The sequence below is a fragment of the Caretta caretta genome, chromosome 21 (assembly GCF_965140235.1).
Source record: "Caretta caretta isolate rCarCar2 chromosome 21, rCarCar1.hap1, whole genome shotgun sequence".
NCBI classification, from domain to species: Eukaryota; Metazoa; Chordata; order Testudines; family Cheloniidae; genus Caretta; species Caretta caretta.
In genome coordinates this window covers 7259535-7279712 of record NC_134226.1, presented here as the reverse complement: position 1 = coordinate 7279712, position 20178 = coordinate 7259535, and the positions used below count along the sequence as shown (strand labels likewise).

Below are 20178 nucleotides of genomic sequence, written 5' to 3'. Positions count from 1 at the left end.
TGGGCCGTGAAGTCATACAACCGTGAGAACTCACTGCTGCGCTCCTAGCCGTTAAATCTTTACTCAGCAGTGGGATAAGCCCATCGCTTTTGTAAGGAGAATGATCAGGCTGGCGGGTTAGCAAAGAACAAATTAGCAAGGTTTTATTATAGTGATTTGCCTGTGTTTTAGGAGTAAACCATAGCAGTAACTGGATAGACTGACACAGCCTGGGACACTAATAGCTGAACAGATTGAGATACCAATATATCACGGCATCAGAGCACATTTTAAAATTGTAAAGAAAATAGAAAGTCAGCTTCCCTCCTGGTCGCATCATAGTTTGCTGGGCGATGATAGTGAAATCAGCACTGAGTGCCCACCTTCAGTTTGTGACCTTGCTTGGACACACAGCCATTCCCAGTGCAATTTTGTTTGACCTTTAAATACCATTTTTGCTAGGAGAAAGGATGGTTGTGGGCATAGAATCCAGGCCAACGTAGGAAGGAGCCTAAAGTTAAGCACCTATGGCTATAGTTTGCACCTAAGTAAGCATCCTGTGTTTCAGAGGGGCAGAGCATGCACAAATTGCACTGAAGTCAATAGGAGCTGAGGTGCTCAACACCTTTTAACAATTAATAATAATAGTACTGTGGATCTCAAAGCACTTTACAAAGAAGGTCAGTAGCACTGTCCCCACAGATGGGGAAACTGAGGCACAGAGAAGGGAAATGACTTGTCCACAATCGCCTAGCAGGCCCGTGGTTGAACTGGGAATAGAGCTTAGGTCTCCTGAGACCCAGTCTTGTGCTCTATCCTCTAAGCAACACTGCCTCCCAAATCAGACCTAATTCACATAGGTATCTATTGACTTGGCTTCTAACAGTGGCTCAAGCTTCATGTGGGATTTTGGGCCAGTGCGCCTCAATTTCCCCATCTGTAAAAAGGGAATAACTGTGAGACTCAATTCCTTACCCAAGGAGGCGGTGCTCAAGGGAGGCGAAGGGTAAGTCACGCCAGGACCTTCGGAAAATGTTCGTGGTTTAAAAGTCACAGAGAAAGGGGCTAAGAGTCAAACCATTCTTGAGAGAAGAAAACAGCGTAAAGATGATGTAATCTGGCCCCCACACTCCTCTGACCCCCCTGCCTCATGTCCCCTCCCAGCCCCTGACTCGTGTCCCCACCCACTTAGCTGGAGAATGTAAATTGATTGCAGCAGCAGTGTTAGCCAGACCTGGGGAATTCCTGCCACATGCCTTTCTTGTGATTTCATAACAGCTGCAGAGCTCAGGGATATTTCATGCTGTGGTTGGTAGAATAAATCCACCCCAGCAACACCTTGCAGATATTTAATAATAATGAATAATACCAATGTTTCAGGGAAATCAAAGCAAGCAGGGCAAGTGAATGCATTATAGATACAGCACCCTCAGCATGGATTGTTCTTTGGATGTGCTTTTTGAGTGCTTTTTCCACCCTGAGAATGGAGAGATCAGTTCATCATGTCTGCTTGTTTCATGATTCTTTTCTGAAGTTACGGGGCCTGTTCTCCCCTCAGTTCAAAAGTTCAGCAAGCATCCATTAATTTGAATGGAGTGTACAGACATGGATCTAGCCATTTATGAGCAGGAGCGCAGTCTAGTGAGTGGAGCAGGAGATGGGCAGGCCAGACCACTGGGTTTTATTCCCTTTAGAAGGGAAGTGTGGTAGAGTAGGAGCTGAAGACAAGGTGCTGCAGTTTTATTCCAGGGTCTGTCACTGTCTCCTTTGTGACCCTGGATAAGTCAGGTAGGGACGCGTATTGTCAAAAGTGGTTTATAATTTCTTGGGTGCCCAACTTGAAACAACTTGGGCCTGGTTTTCAGAGGTGTTGAGGGCCTGCCAGTCCAGTGGAAGTCAATGGGCTCTGTAGGCCATTTCTTAAAATCAGGCCCAAGTTGTTTTAAGTTGGGCATCAAGAAAATAGAGGCATCAGAAGCCACTTGTGACCGTGTCAGCCCTAGACTTTCTACACCTCCATTTCCCCATCTGTAAAGTGATAAGCTCCTCCTGGGGTGTTGTGGAACTTCATTCATTCATGCTGGTAAGGTGCTTTGAGATCCTTGGATGAAAGGTGCTAGAAGAGGTCAAAATTAATTCACAAGAAGAGGCTAGATACTGCTCCTAGATAGTCTCATTTAATTAATCCTGAAGGGGATGTAGCTAGGGTACCAATGCACCATGTAGCAAAGAGACTTGGTGTTGCAAAGCTTCCTTTGACCTATGGCTGTTGTTTGCCATTTCAGTTAATGCTACAAGAGACTGCAGATTCCTTTGAAGAGTGCAATCGATATAGATTCACATTGTATGCCCCCTGTACAGATAGCAGTATAAGCTAACTCATGTAGAAGGTGGCTCTCTCAAAGCTGACTTGGAAAGATTTTTGGTGGTGGACAACAGGACATTCAGAAACTCCCAGGGCCACGTTGTTCTCTCCTCTACATCTGTTGCAGTCCAGTTCAGCCAGTGAGGTTTTGTGGCTGAGAGCAGAATTTGGCTCTCAGCGCCCAAGTCAGATCGAACAAACAAGGATATTCCTGTATAGTGACTAGGTCACCATTAGACTCCTCACCCCCGTTACATTCACAGCCTTTGTCTGTTCAGTTTCATCCTACTTCGTGGCCCTGTCTACACTAACGCCAACTCGTCTCCACTGCTGTTAGCAGCACTGGGTGTCCTGGAGTAGCTGGGCTTTGGGCTGCCACGTCATTTAACTATACTCAGAGCAGGCCTAATTGCCCTGATGCTTTAAACACCTCCAGCCCTAACGCAGCCAATGTTTTCTCTGGTGGAGCCGACCAGATATTAGCAGTTGGGGGAAATTTTCCAGAAGTTCCCCTGGTGTCAGCAGGTCCTTAAATAACATCACCCTGGGAGCCACCTAGGAAGTAGCAAATCCCACACTTAAGGGATCATCTTTGACTCATCTCTGCAAAAACGTAGCCCCAGTTTACCACAACTGACCCACCTGGCTGAGTCAAGTATAAGCCGACCCCTCATACCCACACTCTCCACAGAACGAGCTCCCTTGGCATTTGAACACTTATTTCTCAGTCAGTCAAATCCTGGGGCCTTTATTGGGACAAACCTTCCCTCAGCATTAATGGGAGTTTGCCCAAATGCAAAGAATGGGCAAGATTTGAAGCTGTGAATTTTTTCCCATTTTTTTAAAGGGGAATGATAACACTTCATTATTACTAGTGTCCCCGGGCACTAACCAAGATTGGGAGCCCATTGTGCCAGGGGCTGCACTTACATTTAGTAAGAGACAGTCCCTGCTCTGAAGAGCTTGTAATTTAAATGGACATCATGTGGGAGAAGTGAAGCATTTATCTCCATTTTACATATGGGGAACTGAGGCACAGGGTAGATTAAGTGACTTGCCCAAGGTTACACAGGAGGCTGTGGCAGAGGAGGGAATTGACCACCTATAGATCACTTTTGAGCCCATTTCCTTAGCCACAAGACCATCCTTCCTTTGAGACTATGTGGCTCGATCAGTCGCTCTTTGCAAAATACCAAGGAAGAACAAGAGAGAACTCGTACTTTGCTGCTGGTAGATATCTATTACTGCTAGCTCCATGTGGTGGAAAGGTTATCCCATAATATCTCTGGTAGCTGTACTGTTAAATATCACTAGATATTTTTTTTTGTTTATTTCTTAAACTGCGTCGCACAAAAAAAGGGCAACCTGATCAAACAGGCTCGACAGTGATATTTGTTCTCAGAACGCAGTTGGAAAAGCTAATGTGAGAGAGATGGAGCGTTCCCTCCGGCACCTAGCTTCCGGGTTCCCTCTGTTCTCACTGGCACCAGCCTGTGACAATTGTTCTTGACTGCTGATACAGAAGCTTCAGTTTCCCATAGAGCGGCTTTCTTTTATTGTAGATATACATAGTCCCCCGCCTCCGCTCACCCTTCTAATCCTTAACTTCAGCCATGACAGAGGGAGAAGAATTTGCCAGCACAAGGATCACCGGCCAGACGCTTTGCAGAAGCCACTGGAGCGTCCTCATGCCAGAAATGCACCCTTCCAACTCCTATCCTGGGAAAAGGATATTGCTATTAAACTCCCTAGTGGGAGCCTTTGTAAGTACATCCCTCTCCTCCTTCCTGCTTCTGTGCTGGGACAAGGAAAAGATTTCCAGGGATGAGTACCAGCCTGGAACCTGTGTTTGTTAAGTAGGCTGCTAAGGGGCTGGCTCTCAGGTCTGTAAGGAGCCCAGCTGCAGCATTTTGGGGCCCAGGCTGGGAGATGATTTGTAATGCTTTGAGCACGAGGGCTGACAGGTACATAGAGGGCTGGGGTGAGTGTGGAATAGGAGGGGGTCAACTTGCAGATCCTGCATATATCAGTATTGTGGCCTCAGTGAACCCGTACATTTAAGGACCCAACTTTCTCACCTTTATGGGTGAAGTCTTTGGCTTTCACCCTGCCGCAGAGCTTTGCCATGGTTTGACTTTTTCAGTGGCGTGTATTGATTTGGAAGCTGCTCTGATCTCATCAAGTACCTCAGGTGTTTCCGCTAAGCCCTGCCACAGCGTTTGGCAGCTTGGAGGACGGGCTTCTGGCAGTGTGGCTGAGTGCTCTTGAAAGTGCTGGGTGCGTATGGCTTGTATTTCTAGGTGACCCTTTGCTTATTGGGGCCAGGGTTTCAAAAGAGCTCAGGGTCTGATTTTCCAGAGCTCAGCGCCAAGTGTGCACCACGCCTCTGAAAATCCAGCCACTTCTTTAGCTGCCTAAACGAGAAATGAACTCTTTTGAAAATCTGCCTCATATTAGCAGGACCTGAAATACATATGTAGCTCTTGCAGTGGTTTATGTCTGCTAGCGAGAGGCCAGGGCTAAAGATGAGAGGGAGCCTACCAGCAAGGCCAATGGCCAACACCCTGGTGAAAAAAACCCACTTTCCCTACCTGCCTGCTGGGATCCCCACCAAGCCGCTGTCCCTGTGGGGCCAAGTGAGAACCAGTTCGATAAGGCTTTTTGAGATGGCAGTGTGGCACAGTTGTTAGAGGAGAGGCTGGCTACTCAGGAGATCTCAGTTCTATTCCTAGCCATGATGTTGGTGCGTTAGGTGATCTCTGTGCCACCTGAGGGTAGTAATTCGTACCCACATCATAGGAGGGCATGAGGATAAGTGAATGGATGTTTGAAAAGTGCAGTCAGTCCCCTTGACGGCAGACACTGCGAAACACTGGCACTAGTGTGTCGTCTAAAGCCTGCTAACCCTGGAGGAGTTAGAACGTTAAGAGGAAACATTTGTGCACGTTCCATCCTATCAGGCTAGGAGGCCCACTAACCTCCTTTGTGCTGGGGAGGTCAAAACAGGCGATCTCCTGTGACTAGACCTGCCCCCGAACTTGGGACCATCAGTGAACATATAAAACTGCTTTCCAGGTTCCCTCAGATGCAGGCTAAGTGTAGGATGTGATCCTGAGCTCTGGGACTTTTATCAGTGTTGCTGGAACATCCTGGGGGAAGGTCTGTGCATCTCAGTCTTTCCTAAACTGATTCAGAAGAGCCTGGCAAGTGACATGGGATTTGCATGTGTTCCGTGGGACTGGCTCGCAGGCTAAGGAGGCTCTCGATAGCATCAGAATTAACAGAAGGGCCATGAAAGGAGAATCTTAGCTCTGAATCATGATTGTAATCACCACCCCGTAAAAGCAGGGATGAGTGCATCCCCTACTGACTGTAGTGCATTTGCTCCAGTGAGTGAGGGCAGAATTTAATCCAGGGTTTCCCCAGAAAGTTTAAAAAATAAGTGGAAGTTCAGCGTGGAGAAGGAAGGGGGTATTCAATGCATGTTTCAAATGCTGGGGGATTTTTCCTGGCCTGCTGGGAATTGATTATGGTGGTGGGATTTGAGTAAGCACTTCTTTTCTATCAGGAGAGGCAAACCCAAGAGTGGAATTAAAAAGCAAACCGTTTAAAGACACTGTTAACTTGGGCGTTTGATTTATCGAGATGCTGGAATCCCAGCAGAGGGTTTTCAGTCTGTGTCAAACCGCTCTCTCTATCACTCCATCAGAAAGCTGCGTACCCAGGGACATATGTATTTGGATACATGTGAGTTTTGCTTTTCATGTGTGATATAGCCAGACATCATCAACTTTTGTTGTTTGAGAACCAGATCTGAATTTTGCATCTCTTTCCCTTCTCTTATTCCTATGAGCTCTGCTGATCCATGTGGTTTAGTTTGTCAGCCTTCTCCCTGCTTTTAAGCCACACACCAGAAAAGGAGAGGATTGAACTGTCTTTTAAAAATGTGTCATGATGGAGCTGGAAAGCTCAGTGTAACAAGCCGGCCGAATTTCCCCCATGCTGGGGAAATCCCTGCATGGCACAGAGCTGACATAGCTAGCTCCTGCATCAGCCACCTCCTGGCCCCCGCTGCCCAGGCTGGGACATGGTTAGAGGAAAGAGGGCAGGGCCAGAGTGACAGCTTCAGTCTCAAGGTCCCCAGATGGAATGTTTTGTGTCACTGTCACTGGGTTTGAGATTCTTTTCCCACGTCAGTTCCTGGTGCCAGCATGGTTCATTTTCCTCAGAGCAAGGTTTGGCCATGGAACCTGGCAGGGAATGTCGTCTAGTAGTTAGAGCAGTTTATGATGTTTCAAGGCTACAGGATTTTATGTCCATCTCTGCCACAGGCCCAGTGTGGGCAAGTCAGTTCTCCTCTCTGTGCATCAGTTTCATCAGCGGGGTGTGAGTCTTAATGATCACGTGCTTTGAGATCCTGAGATGAAAGGCGCTGTGAGTATACCATATTATATGAACTGCTGTTAAACATTTTAGGGCTATAGTACTCTACTTCTGACAAGCAGACACAAACCAGATGTGCATAGGGATGAGTTCTTCCCTGATTTACACCCTTGCCCAACTTTGTGAGGTAGCAGGAGTGGTACTGAGGGATAAATATGGACCCAAGTGTTCTGATCTGCCGGTAAAGTGGTAACCTCTGACTACTGGGCTATTGTTGAGGTCAAATTCTTTTTTTATACAGAGAACAAGTTGGGGATGTTACTTTTTGTGACTTTGTTTCCCTCTTTCTGTGAGCAGTTTGGGTCCCACCTTCTTTGCAAAGCCAGCTTTTACAAAGATTAGCTATCTAAGGAGGCTTCACTCCCTTTCAAGATATGCAGAGTAGGCTTTTGAGGACCTGATGCCCCCAGAATGTCGGAGCTGCGTGAGGGCACTTATAAGGAACGGTTCTGCCAGCTGAAGACTGGCTGGTTGCAGACAGTTTATGGTCTCTCTGCAGCTTGACAGCAGGCCTGCTGCTTTTGTGGCTATTTCCTCCTTTCATAGTGGTTAGCTTATCTCAAAATTTGCAGGCATTCCTTCTATTAAATAACGCAGGCAGCCAGTGCATGGACCTGTCCTCAGACCTGCCAGTGGATGTATGCGTCTTAAAATGGAAATGTTCCCTTTTAGTTTGTCAGAGGGCAGCCTCCATCTGGGGTGCCCTTCGGTGGCAGTTGTGACAGAAAGACAACTTGACAAAGGGTCCCCTGTTCTTTGCAGGCAACTCTCACTTCAGACCTGAGAAACTCATTACACCAAACACATGTCTTGCAGGACATTTATCCCAAAAGAGTAACATGTAAAGTATCTACCAAAAGCTCATAACTTGTCAACATGGCCACGGCACTGCATGAACACCTGCCTCAGTTTCCCCTTTCTATAGCCCATGCCAAGGACAATTGCCTTTTTAAGCAGCAAATTCAACCGCTTTCATACATGTAAAGTGCCACAGTCTGCAGATCCCTCATAGTAAAAACAGGTCCTTCCCAAGCCCCATAGTGAAACAAGGTGACAATGCAGGAGCTTTTCAGTCATGTTCAAGGGTCACCGTGCCATTCTGGTCCTTGTTCCAGGGCCCCACTCTCCATACCATCTACCTGAGAGCTGCAAGACCCGCTTCTCACCCACACATCTTCTCCTGTAGTCCCAAGTCAGGTCTCCCTCAAGAGGGCTCCCTGCAGTGTTTCACTCCCAAGGCCTCCTCGCCTGTGAGTTTTACTCCTGCATCTGGGGACCTCTCTCCAGAGTCAACCCCTTGCTGCTGCCTGGCTGTCACCAACCACCCTGGTTCTTCACATCTTTCTAGGGGCCCCTACGTATGCCTTCCTGCAACTGGGCAGGGTTCCCCAGCTCTAGCCAGAGCTTCCATACATTTCCTCAGCACCCATCACCAGTAGCTCACAGTTATTGCTCTCCTGGTTTCCTGCAGCTCTTTTCCTTGAGTAACTCTGCTGCTCCTTCTGTCTCTCTTCTGTTCTCAGACAGGTCACACTTTGCCTTTCCTGTCTTTTTCCCCTTCTCTGACCCACATACCTGGGAAGCAGCTAGTGAGTCACACGATCTCTGAACACCACTCCCTCTTAAAGGAGCCAGCCACTCTTTGACATGTTTTTTTTTTAATAGAATATAAGAGTTTCTGCTGTGAAGAGTTGGTGGTGGCAGGATTTGGGGAGCCCACGGTCCCAGCACATGGAGGCATAGGGATTTGGGGTCAGGGCATTTGTAGGGCTGATAGATATGAGTCTTGAGTGCTGTCAGTTTAGAGGATGGTTTTATGCTGCCTACACTAGCAGGTAAAGCAGGTCAGGATCCATTTTCTAGCGTAGATGGGGCCACAGGGAGCAGCGACAACGCTGGCTAGAACTTGGCCTAATGTCTTCCATTCTCTGGGTGATCAGAGATGGAATAACAACACGCAGCACTGCTCAAAAGTGGGTCACAGTATCATTATCACCATTTCACAGATGGGGAAACTGAGACACAGGAAGGGCACTCAACCAGCTGACCCCAAATCTGGGAACAGAACCTAGATCTCCTGAGTGAGTCTGCTACCCTACCCACTGGACCACCTTGCCTTCTAAAGCACCAGGTTTTTTAACCCATTCTGGTGTAAACAAGGGGAGGTATGTTGCGTCTAGAATAGGCAAGTCCCAGTGACAGCTAAGTAATTTATCCTGCATTTTTCTTTCCATTTAGCTGATCCCCTTCTAAGTAACCCCCTTCCCTCCCCACCCCTGCCCCCCAAAGTGGCACTAACATGCCATGTCCTGCCATAACATTGTTCAGCGTGCCTGCATTTTATACCCCTTCCTGCACCATGGGGCGCTCTCGTCTGTTTAGATTGTAAGCAGTTTGGGGCAGGAACTTTGTATTTGTACAGCACCTAGCAGAATGGGACCCCATTCTTGGTTGGCCCTTAGGCGCTCCCGGAATAAACATGACTAACAATAAGTATTCAGTAGAGTTGCCACCCTGGCTGCAGGTTTCTGCCCCTGCGGCAGCAAGACAAAAATTCATGCTGAGTCGTTGCAGCATCATTATGTCATAGTGCAAATAATCTACTTGGTCTTCCCCATTCAACACATATCTGGGGCAAGACTGGCTCATCATTTTGGATTGTACAATTACATTCATTGAAAAGAATATCTTGGAAGCTGTTGTCTCTAGTAGCTTTTGGGGTAGGACTAATGGAGAACTGGAAATGAACCTTTGCTTTTGTAGCTTGTATGATAAGAGTGTGTAAATGCTTCTGGTATATTGTACTGTGTTGATCTGGATTTTTGGACAACCCAAAGCTTGCGCGTGTTTGGCTCTAGTGATTTGGTTTGCATTACGATAAAGAGCTGGGTTTAGGTTCCAAACACCCTTAAAGTTTGGGGATGTTCAAACCTAAATCTAGATTTTCAAAAGTGGCTAGTGATTGTCGGTGCACCAACCTGAGACACCTTAAAAGGGCCTGATTTCCAGACCGTTCTGAGCACCCATCCTCTGAAGTTCAGATGTCTCAAATTGGTCACCCAAAAATGGAGGCAGCCATAATCATTAGACATGTTTACATGGTGTTTACTTTGGGCCCCATCTCTAACTACAGTGAGGCTGGTCTCATTCGGGACATGTCTACATTTGGAGTGGGGTGTGTGAATCCCAGCATGAGGAGACACCTGTGCTTCTTCTCGTCAAGCTTGCAAGCTACTGTGCATAGATAGACAGGGTGACACAGTAAGCAGGGGACACCCAAGCATCACACCCTTTCCCTTATCTAAAAAACAAAGTCCAGTCTGAGAAAAACAAACCCACCAACAACAAAATGACTGATCAGAAAAATACCCCTACCCTGCCACTTGTGTCAGGACTAGTTAATAGCTTTGCTGCTCTGTGCATTGGGAAAGAACTGGGGCTTGCTTGCTGAAGAAATGCCAAAATGTTCACTCAGCAAAGCACAAACACAGCGATTGCAGAGACTGGCTCAGGTGCCCACGAGCTACGCCTGTCACAGGAGAATATGGCAATTTATAGAAACAAACACATTCTTCTTCCTAGATTGGTAGAGGCGGTTTCTCCCTCATTTCATCCCTTATTTGGCTGCATCTTGTCCTCATTTACAGTTTAAAAAAGAAATGAAATCAGACGTCAGAAGAGTGAGACGGCATTGGGTCAGCTTTGGATCTCATGTCTGCTGGGGCAAATCTGGAGTAAGTCCCACGAAATTCAGTGGAGTCACACCAGTGTCAGAGTGAGGGTATGTTTACGCTTCCGGCAGCTAGCCCAAGGAGACGTACTTGCGCCAGTCAGTAGGAGCTAGAGCGCTAAAAACAGAAGATAGCTGTGGCAGCGTGAGCAGTGGGGGGGCTAGCCACCCTGAGGACGTACCCGTTCAAGACCATAGGCACGTAATAGTAATACCTGCCATGTTAAGTGCTCAGGTAGTACATCGATAGGTGCAGTATAAGCACCCAGATACACAGGTAGTTAGTCAGATATTATGTCTCTCTCTGTGTCTAGCTACTACAACGATGGGGATTTTAAACAGCATTGATAGAATAGATGTATTGATTCAGCAGTCCTTAGTTGGGCAAAGCAGCCTGGCTCCAATCCTGCAGTCCCTATTCATTCAAAACTCCCAGGGAATTCAGTGGGAGCTTTGAGTGCATTGGAATTGCAGAACAGCGCCCTAGTAATTCAGTTCTAACTGGAGTCAGTCTAATTAGGCTGATCTCGCTAAATCGCTACGGGCTGTGATAAATTTTTCATCCTGGGCGATGTAGTTAGGTTGACCTAACCCACTCCGAAGATACGGCTAGGTTGATGGAAGAATTCTGTTGACCTAGCTACCGCCTCTCGAAGAGATGGATTAGCTACAGCCACAGAGAAACCTCTTCCGTCGGGGCGGGAAGCTCCTACGCTACAGCATGGCAGTGTCGGAGCTGTGCGGCTGTAGTTTAGACATACCCCTAGTTCCCTCCCTCTCTTCTAAACTTCGCAGGTAATTGGATGGGCATCTTCCCCTCGCCAGCATTGCTCAGCATGGCAGGGAGAGCTGTCGGCATGATGTGTCAGGTTTGCATTGGCACATCACATTCCAGTTCAGCTTGTCTAAGGCGAAGCAGCAGAAAAGCCCATGAGGACTAACCTTTGGGTTCCTGTATCCTGCGTGAGATGGAGGTAGGTCTTGGCAATTGTTGATCTTACAGTAATGTTGAGGGAAGGATCATTCTAAAACGGACCTGGATTTGCAGGGGCAGTCAGTAGTTCCATTTCTAAAGCGCGTTGCAGAATTGAGACAGGCTTCCTTGAATAAATAAAATCGGCTGGCATGTTTGATTTCAGGGCATCTGCGACTGCATGGAAAGCTCTGATTTCAGCTCCCCAGATTAAATAAAAGAAATATTCTCAAGCTGGTGAATTGGAGGAGGAATCTGCTATTATCTAATTTGTTCACTTTTCTCCACAGTCCGTTCTTGTATGCTAGGCAATGCTGCAGTCATTAACAATGGTAGTCAGAGCCCAAGAAGGAAGGCAGAGTGCTCAGGGAGTAGAGGGGGGTCTGGGCATTTTGGGCTCTGTTCCTGGCCGTGGAAGGAGAGGAGAAGTGAAGAACTGGGAGTCAGGAGTGGGTTCTGTTCTCCGCTCTGCAAGGTGAACGTGGCATAAATGGTTAGAGCAGTAGGGACTGCAGGTCAGGACTCCTGGGTTCTATTCTCTGTTCCACTCCTTTGTCCTGGGCAAACCCCTTTGCCTCAGTGCACCCATCTATGATACAGGGCTAATTATAATGACCTAACTCACAAGGCTGTTGCAAGTATCATTAATGTTTGTGAAGTGCTTTGAGATCCTGAGATGAGAGGGGCTATGGAAGAGGAATGCAGCACTGATTACAGGAAGAGTAGGCGCCAGCAACAATAGTTCTTGTGTTCTTTCATAGAATCATAGAAGATCAGGGTTGGAAGGGACCTCAGGAGGTCATCTAGTCCCACCCCCTGCTCAAAGCAGGACCAATCCCCAATTAAATCATCCCAGCCAGGGCTTTGTCAAGCCTGACCTTAAAAACTTCTAAGGAAGGAGATTCCACCACCTCCCAAGGTAACGCATTCCAGTGTTTCACCACCCTCCTAGTGAAAAAGTTTTTCCTAATATCCAACCTAAATCTCCCCCACTGCAACTTGAGACCATTACTCCTTGTTCTGTCCTCTTCTACCACTGAGAACAGTCTAGAGCCATCCTCTTTGGAACCCCCTTTCAGGTAGTTGAAAGCAGCTATCAAATCCCCCCTCATTCTTCTCTTCCGCAGACTAAACATCCCCAGTTCCCTCAGCCTCTCCTCATAACTCATGTGTTCCAGTCCCCTAATCATTTTTGTTGCCCTCCGCTGGACTCTTTCCAGTTTTTCCACATCCTTCTTTGGGGTTGTTCAGTTCAGGGCAAAGGGCCTCAAAGGTTCCTCCCATTTCCCTGTATACACAAAGACCCCGTGATGCATTCAAATTATATCATCGAAACCATTTGGTCCCTCCAGTGACATAAGGCCCAGCGACTGGATCGGAATGGTGACACTTTACGATCCACTTTGCACAGGTGTCCGTCACTACAGAACCCGTGGAGCTCTTTCAGCTGCTTGACCATTTATTAAACATCTGTTAATCATTTTATAGACTACTCATAAATGCACGCTCAGTGCACAGTGGGACCCAAACCATTGTACCAGGGAGGCCACAGGGCAGCACAGAATCCTGGGATTCAGGAAGTTTCTCAGCTCTCAGGAGAGCTTGCTAAGGACCCAAAAACAGCTGTCTACACAAGCTCTGTCCTCGTAGCTTTCCTGCGTCCAAACGGCGGTGACATCATAACAGCAGTAGTAAATCAATGTTGCATAACTGTGCGCCTGCTGTGGCCTTTAAGGTAATGCTTGCTCAGCTTATTAGATTGAGCTCTGTTTAGAACTCAGTTCTCCTGGTTCAAACTGTGTTTATAAGAATCATTTTTCCTCCTGCATCCCACATACTCACCAGAGGCACACCAATCCCTGCTCTTCCCTCCCCAGCCTCCCTAGGAAAAGAAACGATGGGAAACAAATGGAAGTTTAATTTTGCTTTGACGTTTGAAAGGCTTTCGTCGTGTATGGAGAGTACGGCTTTCAGTAATCCCTCTGTTAAACCCACTGGGCAGTCATTTAGGTTTGCTGGGATTTAAATGGCATTGCCTGTTAATGCTGCTGAAAGCTGTACTGGCCTTTTGCTTGGAAAACAGTAACCAGGTTGGTTTTCCCTCTGGGTTGCTATGGGTCTGAGACAGAGCAGAGCTTCGTGAGTTGCATTCACCTGAGAGGGGCAGGGTAAACAGCCCCGAACACCAAAGTCCTCTAGTCTCAGGACAAGTTGCAACATGGGTGGAAGCAGGGCAGGTTACTCCCATGCTCCCCCTGCTGGTGTGTTGTAACCCTGTCCTGGAGAAGCCTTCTTGGGAGAGGAGACTTCGGTTTCCAGCCCCATCGACACCATTTTATCTGCTGGGTCTGCTAGCACTGAGGGTAGGCCCTGGGCTGTGGGGTGTCACGTGTTCTCCACTCTCATTGACTCCAGCTGGAGTTGAGGCACTCAGGGTGTGTCTACACTGCAATTAGAAACACACGCTGGCCCATGCCAGCTGGCTTGGGCTTGGGCTAAGGGACTGTATTATTGCTGTGTAGACATTCAGGCTCAGGTGCTTGGTGATCCTCCCACCTTGCAGGCTCCTAGAGCCTGGGCTCCAGCCCAAGCCCAAATGTCCTCACCTCAGCTAAACAGCCCTGTGCCATGAGCCCGAGTCAGCTGACATGGACCAGCCGCCAGTATCCAATTGCAGTGTAGACATACCCTCAGTGCTGCACAGGATCAGGCCCAGCGATGGGAGCTTTGGTGAGATCAACTTTTTTTTCAAAAGGAGTTGGACTGAATGCATTTCACATAAGCCACCGAAGAGCCAGCTGACCTGGGAGACTGGGAGGTAAGATGTCCTGTATCCTGCTGCCAGTTGCCGACCTGGGGAGAGGATGAGAGAACAAACAATACATGACACATATTAGTCCCATGGCTCCCCGCACTACTGGATGGGGCTCAGATACGACGGTGATGAACGCAGTATAAGAAACTATAGAGAATGGAACAGAACCAAACAAAGTGAGCACAAGGCAAAGAAAGGGAGCTGCTCAGCTGTCGAGGGCCAGCCCAAAAGCCCAAACCTGGCTGCTTAAAGTTGGGCACCTAAATAGAAATGGCCTGAATTTTCAGAGACGCTGAACCCCTGCAGCTCCCATTAGCTTTGATGGGCTTTGGATCAAGCCCTTATTGAAGATTAGGCCTAAAATGATCATATTTGTCATAGGCTGAAAATGAAAAACAAAATAATTCCCCAGATGTGGCTGATCATTATGATTTTAAAACAGCTTTGCCCTGAAAATCTTGTCCTACTGCTGGGTTTTTTTTATTATATTATTATTATTATTATTCCATTTAGTCCGATTACATCACATGCGGCAGTTGTCTTTTCCTCTTCCCCACCCCTGGTATCTGCAAAGCCGCTTTCCAAATGAGAACAGTAATTGTCTTCCAGAATACGTGACCTGCCATTGTGTCTGAGGTTTCTGCGGCGAACTTGGAAGCCAGAAATGGAGTGTTAATGTTCTATAGATTACAGTCCTGCCAAGCACAATGTGGGGCTAGATTCTCATGGGTGCTTGTGTGTAGGATCGTTCCTGCACGTGCACGTGTGTGAAGCGTGTATTGTTAGAAGTGGGCGGGAAAATTAAGGTTTAAGGTGAGCCTGGATCTCAGATTTGTCTATCTGATAGTTGTCCCAAAGCCTTCCGTCTTAGGTACTTAGCTGGCCCCAGCGGTGGTGGAATAATTTGTAGAGAGGGGGTGCTGAGAGTCATTGAACCAAACTGTAAACCCTGGATATCATGGAAACCACTTCAAGTCAGGGGGTGCAGAAGCACCCCTAGTTCCAGCACCTATGGCTTGCCCCCAGCACTGTAGTATCTGAGCACCTCAAGATCTTTAATATATGTATCCTCCAAACACCCCTGCAAGGTAGGGCAGTGCTGCTATCTCCATTGCACACTTGGGGAACTGAGGCACAGAGAGCTTGTGTGACTGGCCCAATGTGACACAGGGCATCTGTGGCAGCATAGGGAGGGAACCCGGATCTTTTGAGCCCCAGGCCGGTGTCCTATCTCTGGCCAAGCTTTCTTCACCAAACAGTCAATGCAAGTGGTGTCCGGCCGCAGTGTCCTTGTAAACCTCCCTGAATGGTGGCTGCGTCCCCTTTCCAGCTTACTAAGATGAGCTGCTTTGCTGCTTCCCCCCATGCTATTTACACAGTCATCCAGGAATCGGGTTTTCTCAGACATTTCCCCTCGATTCTGCCATTAGCAGCCAGCCTGCTTGTCATGTCTCATTAGGTTAGCAGCCTTTCAGGGCTGTCCTCACGGCTCCGGCACAAGCTCTCGCTCAGGGGCTTGCAAGCTCAGTGCCCAGGCAGTCTGCACTGCTCTGGTATCAGTCTCAGGTCAGGCTGAGGAAGCCGCTTTCTGTGCTAAGCAAGGAAGTGCAAAGCCTTCCTGCACTGGGGTGTGGGAATCCCCCCACTCCATGCTTCTGAGCTGGAGCCCCATGGCGGGGAGAAACTGCTTGGAGTTTAAGGACCAAGGCTTCATGTTACCCTCCACCATGCACAGCATGTGGAAAGGGGAGAGCATCGGCAGCAGTGCCTCTCCACCTGGTAGGAGCCTCATAGCTTAGGGGACATGGTCTGAAGTAAGGAAAGAGAAGAGCTAGGGAGCAGCTCCTCCCTCCACCACATTCATTTATGTAGCTGCAAACCCCCCTCTGAAGTGGGTGATTGCAGCTACTGTCATGGCAGCATGGGTCCCAGGGCTCAGGATGGGGACTTCCAGGTCCTACAGAGGCTCCTGACTTCTCCATCCATCCTGAGATCTGCATGAATCTCGGGACATTGCAGCTTTGGGGCACGGAACTGTCAGCCAAGTGCAAACATCCCCTTCTCCCCACAGAGCAATTCAGGGCAAATGCCCTGGGCTGAACTCTGCCATGAACGATGCTAGTGTAAACCCAGAATAACTCCACTGACTTCAGAGGTATTGAGAGCAGAATTTGGCCCCTCACTGGAAACCTTAAGCTGTTTCCTAGCTCCTAGGCAGGTTTTCCTTGTGGAGAGTGGCAGGTGGACAAAAAAGCTTAGATGTTGCTTTTGTTCTCTGGAAAATGAAGTGTTCTTATTCTCAGGGCTTCGTTGTGAAGAGAAGTAAGGAAGAAGAGAGTCCCTGCCCCAGTGAGCTCACAATTTGGGTGTTTATATCTGTGTAGGAGAAAACAAACTCCCAAAGAGGGGCTGCATTGTAATAGAATTCACACACGAGAGAGAGTACCCATTGGCACTAATGAGAGCGGTGCAGAGAGATAAGAGGCAGATACCCATTAGTCAGCGAGAGCAGCCATGGTTGTCAAGGGTAAATTTGGTCTGAAGGTGGCCAACTGCCTGCATTCAGTATCTCAACAATGCCAGCCTCACGGTTTTAAGTCTGTAATCCGCAGGGCTGTTAATACCATCAGGGGCAGAGTCAGACAGAGAGAGGCTGTCGTCCTGCTGCCCGGTGCAGAGAGACGGTGTTTTCTTTGCTTCGCTTCCCCTTTCCCTGGCAGGATTATTCCCTTAGTGCTGCTTTAAAGTGACTTTGCACTGTCTGGCTCTGTCTCGTTTCCACGTCAACCTTTTAACCTCACTTAATGACATCGGTGCCCCAGCTAATTTAACGAAGCAGCGTGAAATGGGATTTCTTATTAAAAGATTAACATCAAAACCCAACGACTTTGTAGCCGTGACCCCTGATGGAACTTCTCCAGTCGGACATGCCCTGCTCTTTCTGAAAGAGACAGGACTCTTGAATAATACATGCCAGGCAGGGTGTGGTACTCCTTTAATCTCCCTTTCATCAGTGCTTCTGCCTCTTTGATGTGCTTCTTGAGTCCAGGGACGTCTCTCTAAAAAGCGAGCATTAACCATGCTGCTTTGCATTAAGTGCAGTGTAATTTCTGTGGCTCCGTGAGCAATTTGATTTCCCTATCAGAAGGTGTTTGGTGTAGCATCGCCTGGCAGTTCTCAGCATGTCTTAGGAGCATCCGAGTGCAGTGCTACGTCTCCTCTAGCATGGATTGCTCAAGCATGCTCTCTCTCTCGTACATATATATATATGGGGGAGAATGTATGTAGAGATTAGAGAATTCTCAATAACCAGTGGCTTTTATTTTGGGTAATGCCACGGGGATCAGCTGGCCTTGTCTGTACTTGTGAATAACCCCGATGCAGTTGTCGGTATAACGGCACTCCTAAGTGAAGATCAGGACATACAGGGGTTTTTACTGACTGGGCTGGTCAAGGCTCAACCTTAAATGTAATTAAGAGTAAATCCTAATTAGCTCAATAGATGCAAACCCCGGCCAGCCCTTGTCTCTGCCTGCAGGCTAGCACCAGTTGTTAGCCACTATTGTCCAAGTCAGTGCATTTAAAGAAGTGACCCAAACAGCTTCCACAGAGGCAAGTGCTTTGGGTACTGAGATATGGATATAGAGGCCTAATTTTGGCCACCCACATTTGAACGTATTGGCCTCAGTCTCCTGTGTATTGGCCACTAGTTGCACTGTTTAGGGACCTAGGCCCAGATATTTAAAGTTATTTAGGTGGTGGTGCGATCCACATTGCAATGCCTAACTGATTTCAGAGCATAAATCTCATTCCCAAAAGGGATTTCTGAGCCAAAATCCCATTGACAGTCGAGGGATTTTGTCTCCTAAGTGCCTGAATAACTTTTGAAAATGAGATTTAGGCTCCTAAATCAGTTAGGCGTTTCAGTGCTTAGCATAGCAAATCTTAATACCTTTAAAAATGTGGGCCACAGGGTATTTTCCATGTATTTGCTGCTGTTCCAGCCTCTTACTTTCCCCCAGTCTCGTGGTCAACTGAGGATCAGATCATCAGTTGGTGTAAATTAGCATCACTAGATTGAATTAATCTGGCCGAGAAGTTTGGGAATCAGCCAGCCTTCCTGTTAAATGATCCCACCCTACAGAAGAGCCATCTCCAGAACCACTGCAAGCAAATAGATTTTCAAGGCCATCTCCCATTGATATAGGTTTGTCACGCTGGTGACCTGGAGTATTTTTCAGTGATCACTTCCCTCCGTCTCAGCGTGGGCTGTGTATTTGATAAAAAGGGGAATTAAATGACCCAGCCTCCGCCATAATTACGCATTTCACGGAAACAAAGTTGAGCAACTTCTCCAGTTAATTGGCTGAGCTGAGCCCAGTTTCCTCTTTCAGCTTTCATCGGAGCTGCTATCTTGGGTTGGTTTATTTCTTTTTTAAAATTGCTTTTATCCTTTATTGTGTATAGAAATATACAGCTGAAAAAAAATCCATTTCCTGCAGCTTCCAATTCCTGCCAGCCGATAAGAGACAAGGGTGAAGCCTTCCCTGGGCGCTGGGCCTGGAAAAGGACAGGAGCAACCAAATAGCTAAGAATAGCTGGGCAGGCGCAGTTTATAAAGTCTACAAGGGTTTTTTTAAAATTTGCTGATCTAAATAAGGATGAAGCAAGTTTGCAACTCTCTCCAGGGTTGCGTATGGGTTGAGTTTTGTTCCCGTGTCTTTCTTCTCCCTGCCCCAATGTAAAGTAAGGCATCTGAAACAAAGCGATAATTGCCTGGATGAGTTGCTGACATCATTTACAAACCCCAGACTGTATTTCCTTGCTGCTCTTGCTTAGCTGGATTCTCCACGCTGCTCAGCCATGAGGATTGAACTACCATGAGACGGAAGAGGTTGGTGGATCCAGATGAAAAATGGAAGGTACCATGTAAATGCTGATCTGTGTGGCTTGAATGAGAAACTGCCAGCAGCAAAAGGCTGAGGGGGTTGGGTGTGATCCTGAGGTGTGCCAAGTACCAGGCATTCTGAGCTCCTCTAAGGGCCATGCCCAGAAGGAGGTTTCTTATTCTGTTTGTAGGGAGAGAGGTGAATGACAGAGGAAGAATGGGTATATGGTTAAGACACCAGACTGGAGACCTGGTTTCAGTTCCTGGCTCTGCTACAGACTCTCTATGGGACCTTGTTCTAGTCACTTATTTCGGTCTGTGAAACGGGGTAACAGTCCTTCCTTTGTTAGCTTTTGGGGGCAGGGCTGCTTCTTGCTTCATGTCTGTACAGCACCTTGCACAATGTGGCCCTGACCTTGGTTGAGGGTCTCTCAGTGTGAGCATAATACACAGCTGGTCAGCTAACGGGGCATCGGGAAGTCTCGTGAAAAAGGAAGGCAAAGGGTGGGTGTATAACTGGCTGGAAAATCTATAAGGTGGGTGCATAACTGGTTGGAAAATCATTCCCAGAGAGTAGTTATCAGGGGATCACAGTCATGCTGGAAGGGCATAATGAGTGGGGTCCGCAGGGATCGGTTCTGGGTCCGGTTCTGTTCAATCTCTTCATCAATGATTTAGAGCAGTGTTTTCCAAACTAGGGCCGCTGCTTGTTCAGGGAAAGCCCCTGGCGGGCCAGGCTGGTTTGTTGACCTGCCGCGTCCGCGGGTTTGGCCGACTGCGGCTCCCTCTGGGCGCGGTTCGCTGCTCCAGGCCGATGTGGGCTGCGGGAAGCGGTGCGGGCTGAGGGATGTACTGGCCACTGCTTTCCGCAGCCCCCATTGGCCGGACACAGCGAACCGCGCCCAGTGGGAGCCGCGATCGGACGAACCTGCGGACGCGGCTGGTAAACAAACCGGCCCGGCCCGCCAGGGGCTTTCCCTGAACA

General features: G+C 48.0%; 1 protein-coding gene across 6 annotated transcripts in view; it reads left to right on the top strand.

Annotated features, from left to right (window-relative positions):
• Positions 1-20178, top strand: part of TMCC2 (transmembrane and coiled-coil domain family 2) — a 92526-nt gene that overhangs the window by 50756 nt on the left and 21592 nt on the right. The window contains exon 2 of one of the 6 annotated variants that reach the window (XM_048826559.2): positions 3965-4107. The exons of 4 other annotated variants lie outside the window; for them this stretch is intronic. In XM_048826559.2, coding sequence (XP_048682516.1) covers positions 4033-4107 — 75 coding nt within the window. In that variant the 5' untranslated portion in view covers positions 3965-4032. Of the gene's footprint in view, positions 1-3964; positions 4108-18795; positions 19228-20178 lie in introns of those variants that run through there. One more of the 6 variants, XM_048826560.2, reaches the window with a different exon arrangement.